Source organism: Polypterus senegalus, chromosome 9, assembly GCF_016835505.1.
Source record: "Polypterus senegalus isolate Bchr_013 chromosome 9, ASM1683550v1, whole genome shotgun sequence".
NCBI classification, from domain to species: domain Eukaryota; kingdom Metazoa; phylum Chordata; class Cladistia; order Polypteriformes; family Polypteridae; genus Polypterus; species Polypterus senegalus.
This window is the reverse complement of record NC_053162.1, coordinates 89453613-89469607: the sequence shown is the minus strand read 5'-3', so window position 1 is coordinate 89469607 and position 15995 is coordinate 89453613. Positions and strand designations below refer to the sequence as shown.

At 38.1% G+C, this 15995-nt stretch overlaps 1 protein-coding gene across 2 annotated transcripts in view; it reads right to left on the bottom strand.

Annotated features, from left to right (window-relative positions):
• The window catches only part of znf276 (zinc finger protein 276), a 68514-nt gene that overhangs the window by 19720 nt on the left and 32799 nt on the right, over nt 1-15995 (bottom strand). The window contains exons 4-6 of one of the 2 annotated variants that reach the window (XM_039763453.1): nt 11635-12126; nt 11280-11346; nt 1999-2079 (exon numbers count right to left, since the gene is read on the bottom strand). In XM_039763453.1, coding sequence (XP_039619387.1) covers nt 1999-2079; nt 11280-11346; nt 11635-12126 — 640 coding nt within the window. The remainder of the gene's footprint in view (nt 1-1998; nt 2080-11279; nt 11347-11634; nt 12127-15995) is intronic. The other variant, XM_039763454.1, reaches the window with a different exon arrangement.

The window sequence follows — 15995 nt, the reverse complement described above, 5'->3', positions numbered from 1 at the left end:
ATAGGTGGCTAGTCTACTGCAGTGTTCACCCTGGTACAAATCAATCAATCAATCTTTTTTCTTTCTTTTTTTTGGCTGCTCCTGCTAGAGGTTGTCACAGCAGATCATCTTCTTCCACATCTTCCTGTCCTCTGTATCTTGCTCTGTCACACCCACCACCTGCACATCTTCTCTCACTACATCCATAAATCTCCTCTTAGGCCTTCCTCTTTTCCTCTTGCCTGGCAACTCCATGCCTAAATCCTTCTCCCAATATACCAAGCATCTCCCCTCTGCACATGTCCAAACCAACACAATCTCGCCTCTCTAGCTTTGTCTCCAAATCATCCAACCTGAGCTGACCCTCTAATGCACTCATTCCTAATCCTGTCCATCCTCGCCACACTCAATGCAAATCTTAACATCTGTAACTCTGCCACCTCCTGCTCTAGCTCCCGTTTTTAGGTCAGTGCCACCATCTCCAACCCATATAACATAGCTGGTCTCACTACCATCTTATAGACCTTCCCTTCTACTCTTGCTTATACCCGTCTGTCACAAATTACTCCTGACACTCTTCTCCACCCTGCCTGCACTCTCTTTTTCACCTCTCTTCTAAATTCCCTGTTACTCTGTACTGTTGATCCCAAGTATTTAAACTCCTCCACCTTTGCCAACTCTACTCCCTGCATCCCCACCATTATTCTGACCTCCCCCTTATTTACACACATGTATTCTGTCTTGTTCCTACTGGCCTGCATCCCTCTCCTCTCTAGAGGATATCTCCACCACTCCAAGGTCCCCTCAGCTTGCTTCCTATTCTTGTTACAGATCACAATGTCCTCCACAAACATCACAGTCCGCAGCGATTCCTGTCTAATCTCCTTTGTCAACATGTCCATCACCATTGCAAATAAGTAAGGGCTCAGAGCCGATCCCTGATGTAATCCCACCTCAACCTTAAACACATCTGTCACTCCTACCACAGACTTCACCATTGTCCCACTTCCCTCGTACATATCCTGTACCACTCTTACATATTTCTCTGTCACTCCCAACTTCCTCATATAATACCATAAGTCCTCCTCTAGGCACCCTGTCATATGGTTTCTCTATGTCCTCAGCAACACAATGCAACTCCTTTTTGCCTTATCTATACTTCTCCATCAACACCCTCACAGCAAAGATGGCATCTATCCGTAGTGCTCTTTCCCGGCATGAAACCATACTGCTGCTCACCAATCATCACCTCCTATCTTAAATAATTGATTTTAGTAAATTATTGGACACATTTGAAATTATTAGATGGATATTTTAGAACAGATCTATAGACATTTTATTTAAATTATGGTTTTACAATTGGTAGGATGGGTGGGGATTGTAAAATAAAAGATTTATAATTGGGGAGATGTGTGCCAATGCATTTTAATATAGCCTTTGGGCTATTATCCCCCAACCCTAAACCTAACCTCTGCTACTCTTTACCATAATTTCATGCTGTGGCAGATCAATTTTATCTCTCTGTGGTTACCACAGTACACTCCTTAGGTATCCTCTCCCTTTCCAAGATTGTATTAAACAATCTTGTCAAAAACTCCACTGCCATCTCTCCTAAACACCTCCATGCTTCCACAGGTATGTCATCTGGACCAACAGTCTTCCCGTATTCTAGCCTCTTCATAGGTGTCCTTACTTCTTCCTTGCTATTTTGTTGTGCTTCCTGGTTCACTATCTCCACATCATCCCACCTTCTCTCTCATTCATCAACCTCTCAATCTTTCCATCTGCTCAACACACTACTCAGTTGTATGTTTCCATCATTATCCTTTATCAAATCTTTATTTTAAATTGAAAAAATAAAATAAAGCCTAGTTTTGATACAATATGAAATCTTCAAATCTAGCTGGAGTAATAAATCTTAACGATAAAACTTCAAGTGTTGCTTTCACAAAACGTGACAAAAAAGTTACTTTTTCAATCCACATTTGGACAGCCATGTTAATTTGTTTTGTTTCTTACCTCTTCTCTGGGTGTGGCTCAAATAGTTCATCAGAAGAACCACTTTTCTTCTTTTCCTCTTCTTCTTCACTGGATAAATCTCTACAAAATAACATGTGTTCACTCACTTCAGCATTTCTTTATTTTTAAATAGTCTATAAAGCAGCTGTAAGAAAAATACTAAGATACAATATCCTGTGTGCATCAACTACTTTTAATACACAGATTTGCAGATACACTGCTCCCAAATCTTGTGAGAATTACAAGTGAAAAACTGTCATTAAATATACTACACTTAAACAGGGAAAGGAAAATTAATAATTTTATAGAATTAACCAGTGGCAGGCATATGACAATTCTTAAGAAACAAGTTGCTTTACAAACATATCATAATGTCACATGGAAAGATTTAGCTCCATTGAAAAATACCCCTTGCCATTCCAGGCTTCATTGGACATGTGTCCTTTGACCTCCCTCGTGAGCAGTGTGTCACTCCTTTGTAATTTTTCAAAATTTAACTTCTCTGGACAATTCTAACTGACTTAAAAAATATGTTTTCTTTACCTGATGTTTCAAAAACATCTCTGCAATACTGTTTTAACTTTTCTACTTCTATGTAGCTTAGTTTTGAATGATATCGGGAAGTTGTCTGGTATACTTTTAATTTCTTGAATAAATCCCTAATTGTGTTGTTTTGTGAAACAGTTTTCAATTAAATAAATTAGAACCATTTTGGTATCTTTATAACATACTTTTGTAGTTTATAGGCAAATTTATTTTAATTTTTCTGCATAGAATTCTAGATTAACAGCTTTGATAAGATTGGAAGAGTCTTGACTTGACATGGTATTTCTGAGCAAATACATGTGAATGATATACTTCAAACAAGTTTTTTGAATGAAATGAATACCTTGCCAATGTCAGAAATATGTATTAGTATATTTAGACAGTGGCACACATGGTGGGGGGTGGGGGGATGGAGTTAAACACACAAAACACAACAGTTTAAGGCATATATAATGTGTAGAACTCATTTAGGATGTATTTTGTTAAATCAATGTAGGATACATATTTAACAGCATCATTAAATTATAAATTCTTACTGTCTGCCAACTACTGAACTAGGCTCTTATTTTTATATGTTTTTGAAGTGGATAATAATGCAAGCAGAAGAACATTGTTCTTATATTGTTAGGGTCACTGTTCTCAAGTAAAACTACATTTTAAAACTACATTGACCTACTAGTTCATACAGTTTGTTCTTATCTAATGATAAAAAAAGTCCAAAGAACTTTATTTTGAAAGAAAGAAAGTCCCTCTCTCTCTACCCATACTGTTTGAGCCAACAAAAAATACAGTGACAAACTGATATGGGCGCAAAACAGTCCCTATTCAAAAAGGCCCACCAGTGCCTTTACTTCCTCCGATGCCCAAGGTTAGATGCCTGCCTCATCTGTTCTCATGAACGTCTACGGGTGCATTGGCTGCATCATATCCTTGTATGGTACTTGCTCAGCTCAAGATCATAAAACACTGCAGATGGTGATGAGGGTGGTACAGAGTATTACCAGCACCAAGCTGCTTTTTGTGTAACACTAACTGCCTTAGAACATCTAACAGTATATACTTAAAGACATCAGCTATCCTGTACAGCTACTTTTCTCACTCATCCTTTCTGGAAAACAGTATAGTTCAGAGATAGTATATACCCACAAGTCATAAGGTTCCTGAATAGTCAATCACTAAAATATCAAATATTGTAACATTACAGAGTGTTTTTCTATATATATACATACAGTAAATGATACTTACAAATACATATGCAAGTAAGAATTTCATTGTACTACGCACAAATGACAAGAAACTGACCTGACCTCCTTCCTAATCAAAAAACAACTAAAAAAAACTGTAGGTGAGCGAGCTGCATCTAGCACCCTCTTTTAGATTTTTATACATCTACTAGCAGACCATGTGCGCTTCGCTGCAGTCGCTGTAGTTGGAATAATTATGTATCTACATGCAACTTATAGAGCTTCTTTATATACAACATTTTTGGTTTGTCCTGAACACTAAGAAACACTAAAGGAAAAAATACTATTCAGTAAGTACTGCGTCTAGTAAACAGTAAATCAGTAAAGGAGAGAGGACTAAACACTAAGGAAAAAGAACGGCAAGACCACGTCAGCTCGGAGCGAAATGAAGTGAATGAAATGAGGTGAATGGGAGGGGAGATGATCACGTGACTCCCCCACCCGCCTTAACTCTCTATCCCTCCACAAACACACTCTCTTGGATCCCAACTCTCCTTTATATAAATCAGTAAAGGAGAGAGGACTAAACAGTAAGGAAAAAGAACGGCAAGACCGCGTCAAGCTGCAGAGCTCAGCTCAGAGCGAAATGAAGTGAATGAAATGACGTGAACGGGAGGGGAGATGATCACGTGACTCCCCCACACACCTTAACTCTCCATCCCTCCACAAACACAGTCTCTCGGATACCAACTGTCCTTTATATGTATAGATAATACTTACTATAAGCTAAAACAAATGCTAATGTTCCCTTTCAGTTTTTTTTTTAAACAAATACTAATTCAGCAGCATTGTAGGTCTCATTTAAAGCCACCTTGTTTAGTACAAAATTGTTTATTCTATTAATAACTGATAAATCAACATACCGTAATTTATGTTATGAAAAAAACCCTCACTAAATCACTACAATGTTTATATAGTCATGTAAGAAAATAAGTACCTCTATAGAATTGTTGACTTTTTCAACATATTTGAACAGGCAAACATTAAATTTTCATACAAACAATGCCTAGACATAAAGCTGATATGCCTGAATAAAAGCACAAGGAAAATTTTGCTTTTTCAATCATTTACAGCATTCAACAAAAATATCAATAGATGTAATGGTCTACTGGGGAAAAAAGTAAGTACACCTTTGGCCGCAGAAGCTGGTATTGCCCCCTTTAGAAGAAACAACCTCTTGCGGCCAGTTTCCATAACTGCCCACCAGTTTATGACATCAATTCCATTATATGTTCTGCGCATTTCTCTTTCTGATTGCAGATGCATGCAATTTGACAACTGTTGCAAGAGTTACCAGCAGATCGCATGATGAAATTTTGGGGAAAAAAAAGAACAGAGAACAATGAAAGTAAAGGAAACTACCTTTAGTTAGAGACTGATAACATAGAAAGATGCATTATTAATTGTGGCACTGGTCAATTATAGGCAGATTGAATTCATATTAACCCAGGGGTAGCATGACCAAATATGATTTTTTTTTTTATAGGAACATGTTTTTTTTTAATTATACAAACAAAACCAAAGCTGTACCCACTGACAATACCTTTGTAGGCAGCTTAATCTTTATAAATACATGCAACTGCTGAAATCTTACGATCCCTATCCATTTAGCTTTGTGGTTACAACTCTCGAGAACTTTCTACCTTAGTCTGTAGTGAGACTTCTTTAATTATAACATTTAAATTGCAATTAAAGAGTTCTCGTTATTGCTCTTGCATTCTAGAACTTGGTTTCTTATATGAGCTCTTTGAAGCTGACTCTGCTGAACTGACTTTATTCAAGCTTCAACCGAGTTTTGAATTATATCACATTAATCTTGATATTTGATGTCACCTAATCCTGTCAATATTACAGTAGTGCGCATTATACAGTATATACTGTGCCACTATTAAACAAATCATAAAATAATCAAATGTGCAAAGATATACTATAAAAGAAGACTTGTTAGTACAGTGTTACTCTGGTACTGAATCGTAATCCTTCCTACTAAAATACTTTGATTTGGTATGTGTTGCTAACTGCGCTTAGTAATTCAAGATGCTTTTCCTCATCAAATATTGTCTGAATTCAGATGACTTTATTCTTAATGTGAAACGGACTGATAAATGTTTGATTTAAGATAAGAAAGTGAACCACGTTAGTAACGCAATGTCCAACCCACTAAACAGAATAAAAAGAATGATAAATGTGTGCTGTGATATTCTAGTTGATAATTATAAATTTAATTGAATACTCAGACCTTATCATGGCCTTCATCCTTCATTAATCAAATACTGTACTGTTGTTTCAGCAGAGGAGAAAATAAGCAATGGTACATAACCAATTTAATTATTTATAAGTACAGTAATTATATTGATGAGTAAGAAAAACTATATGTGGTGCAGTTTCTTACTATCTAATAAGGATAACCAAATAATGACATGACGAATATATTGTCATGCACATGTGAGTAGGAGGACGCTGTATGGACCAAGCAAAGGTAATTCCAAGCCAGGCCATGGGGTGGCGGGGTGCACGAAACCTTCTCCTGTTATCTCTGCAGACAAGATGTGGGAAAAACCGGTCTCATTGCTGAAGACGTTACTTACGGTTCTGCCGCTCAGGCTGACGTCACTTCTGGTTCTGGCTCCCAGCCTGATGTCAGGTTCCCCTACATCACTTATGGTCTTATCAGTTAAAACCTCCATCTTTCCAAACCTCAAACAGTTCATGTCTGGACTCCAACAGAGACACTTCTGTCTACAAACCTTTTTAAGTATGTTGAGCCTGATCTTTTCACAATATATAAATACATAGTATTTAACAATAATATTGATAAATACTCAAAAATTGAGTATGATAGAAATATTGAAACCCTCGAACAAGAAATGATTTTATCATCCTTGCAAGTATGATTACCAAGCTTTATAACTATATCACACATAGTGATAGAAAGTGTGACATTTGGAAATCACGCGGAAGGGCGTGGATTCACTAAGCCGCCGACAAGTAAGACACCTATGGCGCACGCAAGATGGAGACACGCCCACCAACGCCAAGACCACTGGATACGACAACAACTTGCAGAGCCACGCCCGACAACTCGGATACGACGACACAGAAAAAACGGTGTCATTTATATTCGTCTGTCGTAGAGGCCACATGCTACTCCAAGCCACGTTGACTGTTCATAGAGGCGTGTTTCTCGCGGAGGTGAATCGCCATATGCAGCGTGTAAAACAGTTTGCGTGGGGTATCCCATGGGATCCTTAAAACATTCCTTTACAACTGAGGTTAAAACACAATGAAATAAGCAGTCTTTAAAAACCGAGTTTTCGGTTACGACGCACGACCACGTGCACCATAGCAAACTGTTTTACACGCTACATACAGCAATTTGCCTCCGCGACAAACATGCGTCTTCTTAGATGCTCCTGCACTTTGTACACACCCCCCTCCCACCTCGCTACTACCGTGGTCAGGTGTCTTGGTGGATTATATATAGAAAGGCAGCCAAAACCGCACAGAGCAATGAAAAGTCTACGTGAGTCACAGGTGCATCTGGACTGTGCAAAGACGACAACGACTTGAGTGACGAGTTGGAGGTGGGCACATGAGCAGGCAGTGCATACTGAACGAGAAATCAGCAGACTAGCATGACGGAGGGAGCGGAATGCACGTCCTTTTCCTCTCCTCCCGTTCCACCCTCCGCGACTCAGCGCCGCACGGATGATTGTGTGTTGGTTCGTTCCGTGCATTGGTTAAAACCCAATGAAGGAAGCAGTCTTTAAAAACCAATAAGCCCTGTGCCTCTGTTTCATTACCATCTCACCTGCTTCACCAATGCAGGCCCTGCAACAGTCGAGACGCTCTCTCAGCAGCTGACCTTCTCTGTGCCTGACCGGTTCACACAGAGGCACCACATGACCAGGCGGTGTGTATGCTTCGAGAACGAGGGTGGACGCGACAGGACTATCTAAGAAGAGGCATGTTTGTCACAGATGTAAATCGCTGTATGCAGCATGTAAAACAATTTGTCGCGAATGTGAATAGCTGTATGCAGTGTGTAAAACGCTGTATTGTATGTTGCCCTCTCCAGAGTTACATCTTTTCATTCACCTACAGTCGTATACACAATGAAGTGAGCAGTCTTTAAAAACCGAGTTTTCGGTTACAATGCACGACCGCATGCACCATAGCAAACTGTTTTACACGCTACAAACAGCAATTCGCATCCGCGACAAACATGAGTCTTATTAGATGCTCCTGCACTTTGTACACACCCCCCTCCCACCTCGCTGCTACCGTGGTCGGGTGTCTTGGAGGATTATATATAGAAAGGCAACTAAAACTGCACAGAGCAATGAAAAGTCTACGTGAGTCACAGATGCATCTGGACTGTGCAAAGACGACAAAGACTTGAGTGACGAGTTGGAGGTGGGCACATGAGCAGGCAGTGCATACGGGACGAGAAATCAGCAGACTAGCATGACGAAGGGAGCGAATGGACGTCCTTCTCCTCTCCTCCCGTTCCACCCTCCGCGCCTGAGCGCCGCACGGACGATTGTGTGTTGGTTCGTTCCGTGCATTGTTACAATGTTGCTTTTCTTGCTGATTTATTACATTACCGATTTTTCAAATGTTAATTTTCTCCCTGTGCTTAAAAATTATTAAAAAACCGGCCTGATTATGCGGCGTATGGTACACCGTGGGTTTGCTAGTTGTAAATAAACCGTGAATTGTGTACAAAACTTGTCTCTTGCCTTTCTGTGTCAGGTTCTAGGGCAGCTGTACACGCTCTGGGATTTCACAATGTATATAACAAACATAAATTCACTCCAGGACAGTAACACTCAATACTGTCAATTATTGCAGCAGCAGGAGAAAGATTTTCAAGGAGAACTCAATATTACACTTGGACACCACGCCCCCGGGGCTGAAAGTTTGCTGTGGAGGAAGACTAGCAGTGAGGTAAACTACACAGCTACACAGTTCCTCCCCCACACTATGCAACTCTTCAATTCCAACCGGGGGTGTATATGCTAACATTACTCAAAGTTATTGTCTGCTTTTACATGCATTTTTATTACTATTTAATTTAATATTGTTTTTTGTATCAGTATACTGCTGCTGGATTATGTGAATTTCCCCTTGGGATTAATAAAGTATCTATCTATCTATCTATCTATCTTCTTTAAAAATGTCCGAATCTCTCAAAATCATTTTGTTTTTTGTTTTCCTCCTTCCTAAAATGGCATGGACATGCTGTTTTACAATTTTTGTGCAACCTGATGATGTAGATCAATACTTAGTCACAATCAGCATTAAAAACTGACTCTTTCAGCGAGTTTTAAAGCTTTTGTTTTTAAATTTGAACCCACGCCTCTTGAAACACACTTTGCATCGAAAGAACAGGCTCACTTGCCTTACTTTAAGGGCGCAAGTTCATGTGACAGATTTAGATACATATATTAACATGACTGTGAACAGATAGCTTTGATTTGACAAATAAAATTATCCTTCAAATTGTAGACAAACCAAGAAACTTGTTAGGTGACAGAGCTGTAGTTTTATTCTCTGCTTACACAGTGGTGCTTTAATGTTAGTGAACCCTTCAGAATTTTCCATATTCCTGCATAAATATGACTTAAAACATCATCATCATTTACAAAACAAAAGACGCTGATGGAGAGGTGTGAAAGAATTTAAAGTGGCCCGGGATTACGACTTGTATCAAAGACTTCAGGGATTCTAGTGTTAAACTTGCTCCATTTGTATACAATCTGTCAGACTGTGGATTGGTGTAGTCTGAAATCTTTAGAGATGGTTTTGTAGCCTTTCCCAGTATGATGAGCATCAACAATTCTTTTTCTGTGGTCCTCTGAAAGGTTCTTTGTCCATGGTATGATACACTGATACTGCACAAACGTGTTTGAAGATAAAGCCCTTAACAGAACCCTGTTCTTTTAATAGAAACAGGGTGCCCATTCACACCTGATTGTCATCACATTGACTAATAACCATGATACTGATTGACAACACCCGACTCCAATCTCACCTTCAATTTTGCCACTCAAAGTTACTGGGTGATTTTCAATAAATAAATGACCAAGTGTCTCATTTGTTTAGCTCGGTTCTCCCTATCTACTTTTATGACTTGTATGAAAATCTGATTATGTTTTTAAGTCATATTATGCAGATTTACAACTAAAATAATACATATTAAGCCCAATTAGCAAAAAATACCAGTTGTACATGCACAAGTGACTCTGCTGTCATAATTAATAACTGTTAGGCAGTGGCATGCAAATATCTGAGCACCCTTGCTTAAAACGTGTTACTGTAGTAGTTAGATTGCTAGAAGGGCAAATAAAAACCCCTGTTTGACTGCAAAAAACATTCAGGAAAATGAGTGGTGGTGCACTGTTCTGCTGTGCAATGACACCTGAACAAATATGATTTTCATAGTTAAGTCAGCAGAAAAATGTATTTCCTACATCCTAGTCACAAAATTCAGTGCTTGAAGTTTGCAAATGAGCATCCAAACAAGCCTGATGCATTCTGGAAACAAATTTTGTGGACTCATGAAATCAATATAAGGGGTGTCAAGTTCCAGAAAAATAACACCTCTCTAACTATTAAGCATGGAGGTGGATCAATCATGTTTTGGGCTTGTGTTGCAGCCAGTGGTACAGGCAACATGTAACTGGTAGAAGAAAGAATGAATTCAAATAAATGCCAGCAAATTCTGGAAGCAAACATTACACCATCTATAAAAAAGTTGAAGTTAAAAAGAGGATGGGTCCTACAACAAGATAATGATCTGAAACACTCTTCAAAATCTAAAATGGAATACCTCAACCTAAACATCATTGAAAATCTGTAGATAGATCTCAAAAGAGCAGTACTTAACTATTCACGGTAACAGACATTTTAAGCAAGGGTACCCAAACTTTAGCATGCCACTATAGATGCATGCTTTCTGAACCCTGTTTATTTCAGGATTGTTCACAGGGAAGTTTTAGTCAATACCTGCAGCAGTGAACTAAATTAATCCCAGGTTATATTCCATTCCAGCGAACAAACGCCCACATTCATTTATATTGAGCCAATTTAGAGTTTAAATGAAACATAAATGTTCCATCAGTGGACACATTCCAAACAACAAGTGACATGGAATTGATTTTAACCCTGGAGTTGTGAGGCTGCTACACTGACCTGTCCAACACCGTTCCACCTAGAAATGTAAACTAATTAGTCAAGACATAATAATATATATAAATTACATTTACATGTCATATGAGAATTCACAAATGTAATTTTTTAACAATTATGTATATTTTACTAATTTTTATAACTACTGTATATAGTATTTAGAAGTCAAATTTTATAAATCAGCTTAATATTGATTACAAAAAAGTAACAAAAATAATTTACGGTTTCAATGCAAAAATACACAATAATGTAGTTACAATAAACATTTATTTAAAAAAAGTAAATATTTTAAAGTACCTATCAGACAAATCACTGTCCTCTTCGTCCTCTTCTTGTGTTTCTGTTTGTGATGAGCTTAGCAAATCTTTTAAATAGTTAAAAAAGAAAGAGTGTCAAATGTAAAGATATTTAGAACTATTAACAGTAACTTTAGGCCACATAAAATGTAAACTTGGTTTCTGACATCTTTGTCACACTGAAACACTCCAGTAGTCTTATTTTACAATTGTACATAATTACATTAAGTTGATCGTGGTTTTTTTGTACTTTAGCTGTTTCTCTTCATTTCACTAAATGACTGACAATGCCGAAGTGCAACTATTTACACATTTAATACCAGTTTCAGCTTATTACTCAAGGCTCCATCTCTTACCATTCATGCCCTTCCCAGCTTCAGCACTGTTCAGACTTGTTAGAGGTTCTCGTATCCTCTGTAGCCTCTCTTCTGTGTCAACAGGCTGGTGAGATATACTGTGCTGCAGCTGAATCCCCGTGCTTGTCACAAGAGACGTTGCCTCTGGAAACACAGGCTGGTGGGAATCTGTGTTCCACGATGGAGTAGTGGCGGCTAGCGGCTGTTTGCTTGACTCCACTGCACCATTGTCTAACATAGTGTGCCCCAACCTTTCATCACTCTCCAACTTTACTGCTGTAGCAGCAGGGACATCTAAAGCCAAGTGATGAGGGTAAGTGTCCATTACATAGTTGTGACCATCATCACAGCACCAGATAGCTCGCACAACACTCTGATAATCAGATCCCAAGACTTCTTGAAGACTTGGTGCAGTTTGACATGTAGAAGCATGCTGATGTGCCCAGGACACCAGGGATCGCAGAGTTCTTGTTCTTGAAGTAATGAGGTCATCTGTCACAAAAAATTGAAGAACAAGTGTTAAAAGGAAGTGTATGCGTTATACGTTTATACTAGTTTATGATGATATCAGGTCAGTTTTTTGAATCATTAAAAAGTAAATACAAAAATCTTTAGCAGAGTGAAAAGAAATTGGCTGCATCTTTAGTTTTCTAATTCATAAAAAAGAAAAGAACTTTTAATGACTATCCAGCAAAGCTGTTATACAAGACTCCAATAAAAAAAAAACCTCAAATATAATAATTGAATATCACAATTCACCATAACAGCTTTCCATTACAGAAGTAAGTAATTTTTAAAATTAAGAATTAGAAAAAGGAAACCAACTGAAATTAATTCAGGATGATGATGATCAACTCTATCTATACACCAGTAAACCATTAATAAAGTCCATCAAATTCAGAACTTTCCAAAATTATATTAAAGCCAAATATCCATCTGCTCAGAATTCACTGCCACCTAACTAAAAAAAAACAGCATGACTTGTAAAAATCTACATGATTGTCATTGTCAGTAAAAGGTGATATTTTGAAGTGAAAACAATCAAAATCAATGGTGACATCTACTGATCAAGAAGTACACTATACAATTAATTGCTTTTCCAGTTTCCTGTGGGTAATCTCTTTTGTTGACATCAGATATTAAATAAGCAATATCTATGCCAACCAATGAGAAATATTTAATAAAACACCTAATAGATGCACAAGGTTGTGGGTATTTTTTCATCATTTTAGCTTATCCAAGTGGCCTTATGCGACCAGAAGACTGGATTTAAATTCCAACTTAAAAAACATTGTTTTATTTAGCAACTTCAATAGGAACAACTATGATTTGCTGTTATTTCCCAAAGCAAAAGAAAATAAACCAGTGTACACAAATATTGCACAACAAATTCTCCTTGTATTTGTAGCTGGTTTAAGATTACCAGTTTTGTTTTAGTCTTTGAAGCCGTGTGAAAAAACACAAACAGAAGTGTGGCTATGATCAGGGGATCTTTGAATTTTGAACTTTAAATGTTCTGCCTTTAAAAGACCTACATATTTTTTCTGACTTTTGACTGTGATTTCAGCATTTCTTCTTTGTTTTGATGAAATAGATGATCACGCATTTCTGAAAACATTCTTTCTTCTTTGATCTCACAAAGGTGCATTGGTTGGCACTGCTGACACACAGCTCAGGTCACCTTTTTGGCCACAATAATGAAACATATAGAGCATAAATAATGAATTTTCTCTGCTTGTGAAGTAATAGTGTATTATAATAAACAGTTATAATTTTAAAATGTTAATTATGTCAATTACACATATTCAAAATGCTTGGCTAGACTGCTGCATAGAGTAGGTCAACCTACTTTTTTTAGTTGCAGCTGACGTGTTTGCATTGGCTAGCCATCAACTGGGTTTGTGAGCAACTTGGAACATTGTTTTAAACGGGCCTGATATTATCAAATACTAGACAGTAAAACTGTCTGAGACATGTTAAAAGCCTTTAAGCAAATACAAGTTGTTACAAGAACCAAGATGTTAAAACCATAACTCAAGTAGATAAATGGAATGCTAGGAGTCATTAACCAGAAGGTTTGTTCAAGGTTTTTGACCAATGTGCAAGTTGATGTTTGAGTACCATGTCAGTACTCAGTATAAAAGAAGGTGGCACGTGACCTATGCATGCATAATAATTAGCCACGTGCAGATAAAGAACAAACCTTGAACAAGCCTGACACCACCACCTGAAAAACACAGGAGACTCTATGAAATAATAATAGTAATAATGAAAGATTTATTATTATTTACAAGACATTTCTATCTTTCTCATAGAAGAAAAGGCACAAAGCATCAGCACAGACAATTTAGAGAGCCTTCAGCACAACTTCAAAAAATAGAACAAGCCAGTGGCTTCAACCATTACAGTAATCCCTCCTCGATCGCGGGGGTTGCGTTCCAGACCCCCCCGCGATAGGTGAAAATCCGTGAAGTAGAAACCATATGTTTATATGGTTATTTTTATATATTTTAAGCCCTTATAAACTCTCCCACACTGTTTATAAATATTCCCCGCAGAGTTATACAGCATAATCCCTTTGTATTCTCTTAGATATTAGGTAAGATTCATTGAAATTATGTATATAAACACACTGTTTATATACAGTAAAACCTAAATATTATTTTAAAGATATTGAATGTCTCCGATATCACATATGTTACAGCCATTACGATAGACAGGCCACCAGCAATAAATACGTACAACGCAAGAAAAATAGTATACAGTAAATGTGTGTACAGTGACACTAAACATACGTACATGTACTAAGTACATGACACGATGACACGATGACTTGTCCGATAACGATGAGTTTAATTTTACTGCACAACAAAGGAGAGCGTTACAGCTTTTCTAAAGGAGCCTCTTCAGGCGACTGTGTAGCACCGTCGTTGTTCTTCTTCCAGCAGTCTTCAATCCAAAACCCTAAAGCAGATTCCATCCAGACTACTGCCTTATTACATCCACTTACAACTTGTTTTGCACCCTGGTTAAAAGGACACTGCGGCCGTAGATCTTATATTCCTTTCCTACTTTTTAAATAAAAAGAATCATAGCCTTCAACAAATCCAAAACATTTACCTTTTCGGCAATCGTTAACATCTTCCGTTTGCGCTTGGGCACGGCCCCTGAAGCAGTAGCAGATCGTTTTGGAGCCATAATGAAGGGCTTGACTATGCACAAAGATAAACACAAAAGAGCACAACTCTTTACACAGCGAAACACGTTGATGCTGAATGAGCGAGACGAGACTTCCTGGTTAACACACTGCATTCAGCAAGCAGGAACTTAACTGCGTGCTCCGATTGGTTAGCTTCTCAGTCATCCGCCAATAGCATCCCTTGTATGAAATCAACTGGGCAAACCAACTGAGGAAGCATGTACAGGAAGTAAAAAGACACATTGACCGCAGAACCCGCGAAGCAGTGAAAAATCCGCGTTATATATTTAGTTATGCTTTCATATAATATCTGCGATAGAGCGAAACCACGAAAGTCAAAGCGCGATATAGCGAGGGATTACTGTACATGCCACTTTGAATTTTCTGCCTTTAAGTATTTCTGCTTTAATTTGATGAAATCAATGACTGTGCATCTGTGACTGCATACTTTCTTCTTTGATATCAAGGAGGCAAGGTAGTGCAGTGGTTGGCACTGCTGCCGTACAGCTCAGGTCACCTTTTTGGCCACACTAATCGGTCCAGTATAGTTGGCAGCCGTTTCCCTAACCTTTACAGACACTTTAAAGATGATTGCACAATTATAATGCAATCAAATCTAGTTCAGTTAGTCTTTCCCCATTTACTTTAATGTAGTTCACCAAGTTCAGAGAATATCACAAATATTTCCATGTTTCTGGGGATCTCAGAGAGAAACAAAGTTGGGAATGTTCGCGCAACACTAATCTTCACTAATGACAGCATTTTTTCCCCTTTTCTTCTTAAATTTGTCCTGACTTTTTCCCTACTCCCCCTCTTATATGTGTTACCTACTTTTCATTTTGAGTTGCCCACCAGATGAAGGCTATATTGCCAAAGCATTGTGTCTTTAACCTTTATTCACCATGAATGTAACCTTTAACCATGTGATATATATGGTCATATACGTATGTATAGATAAGCAATATATACATAAATACACACACTGATCACCCACAATGTTAAAACCACCTGCCTAATATTGTATGGGTACCCTCGTGACATAAAAACAACTCTGTTGACAGCTCATCAAGGCATGGACTCCACAAGCCCTCTGAAGGTGCTGTGGTGTCTAGAACCAAGATGCTAGAAGCAGCTCCTTTAAGTCCTGTATGTGGTGACGCTG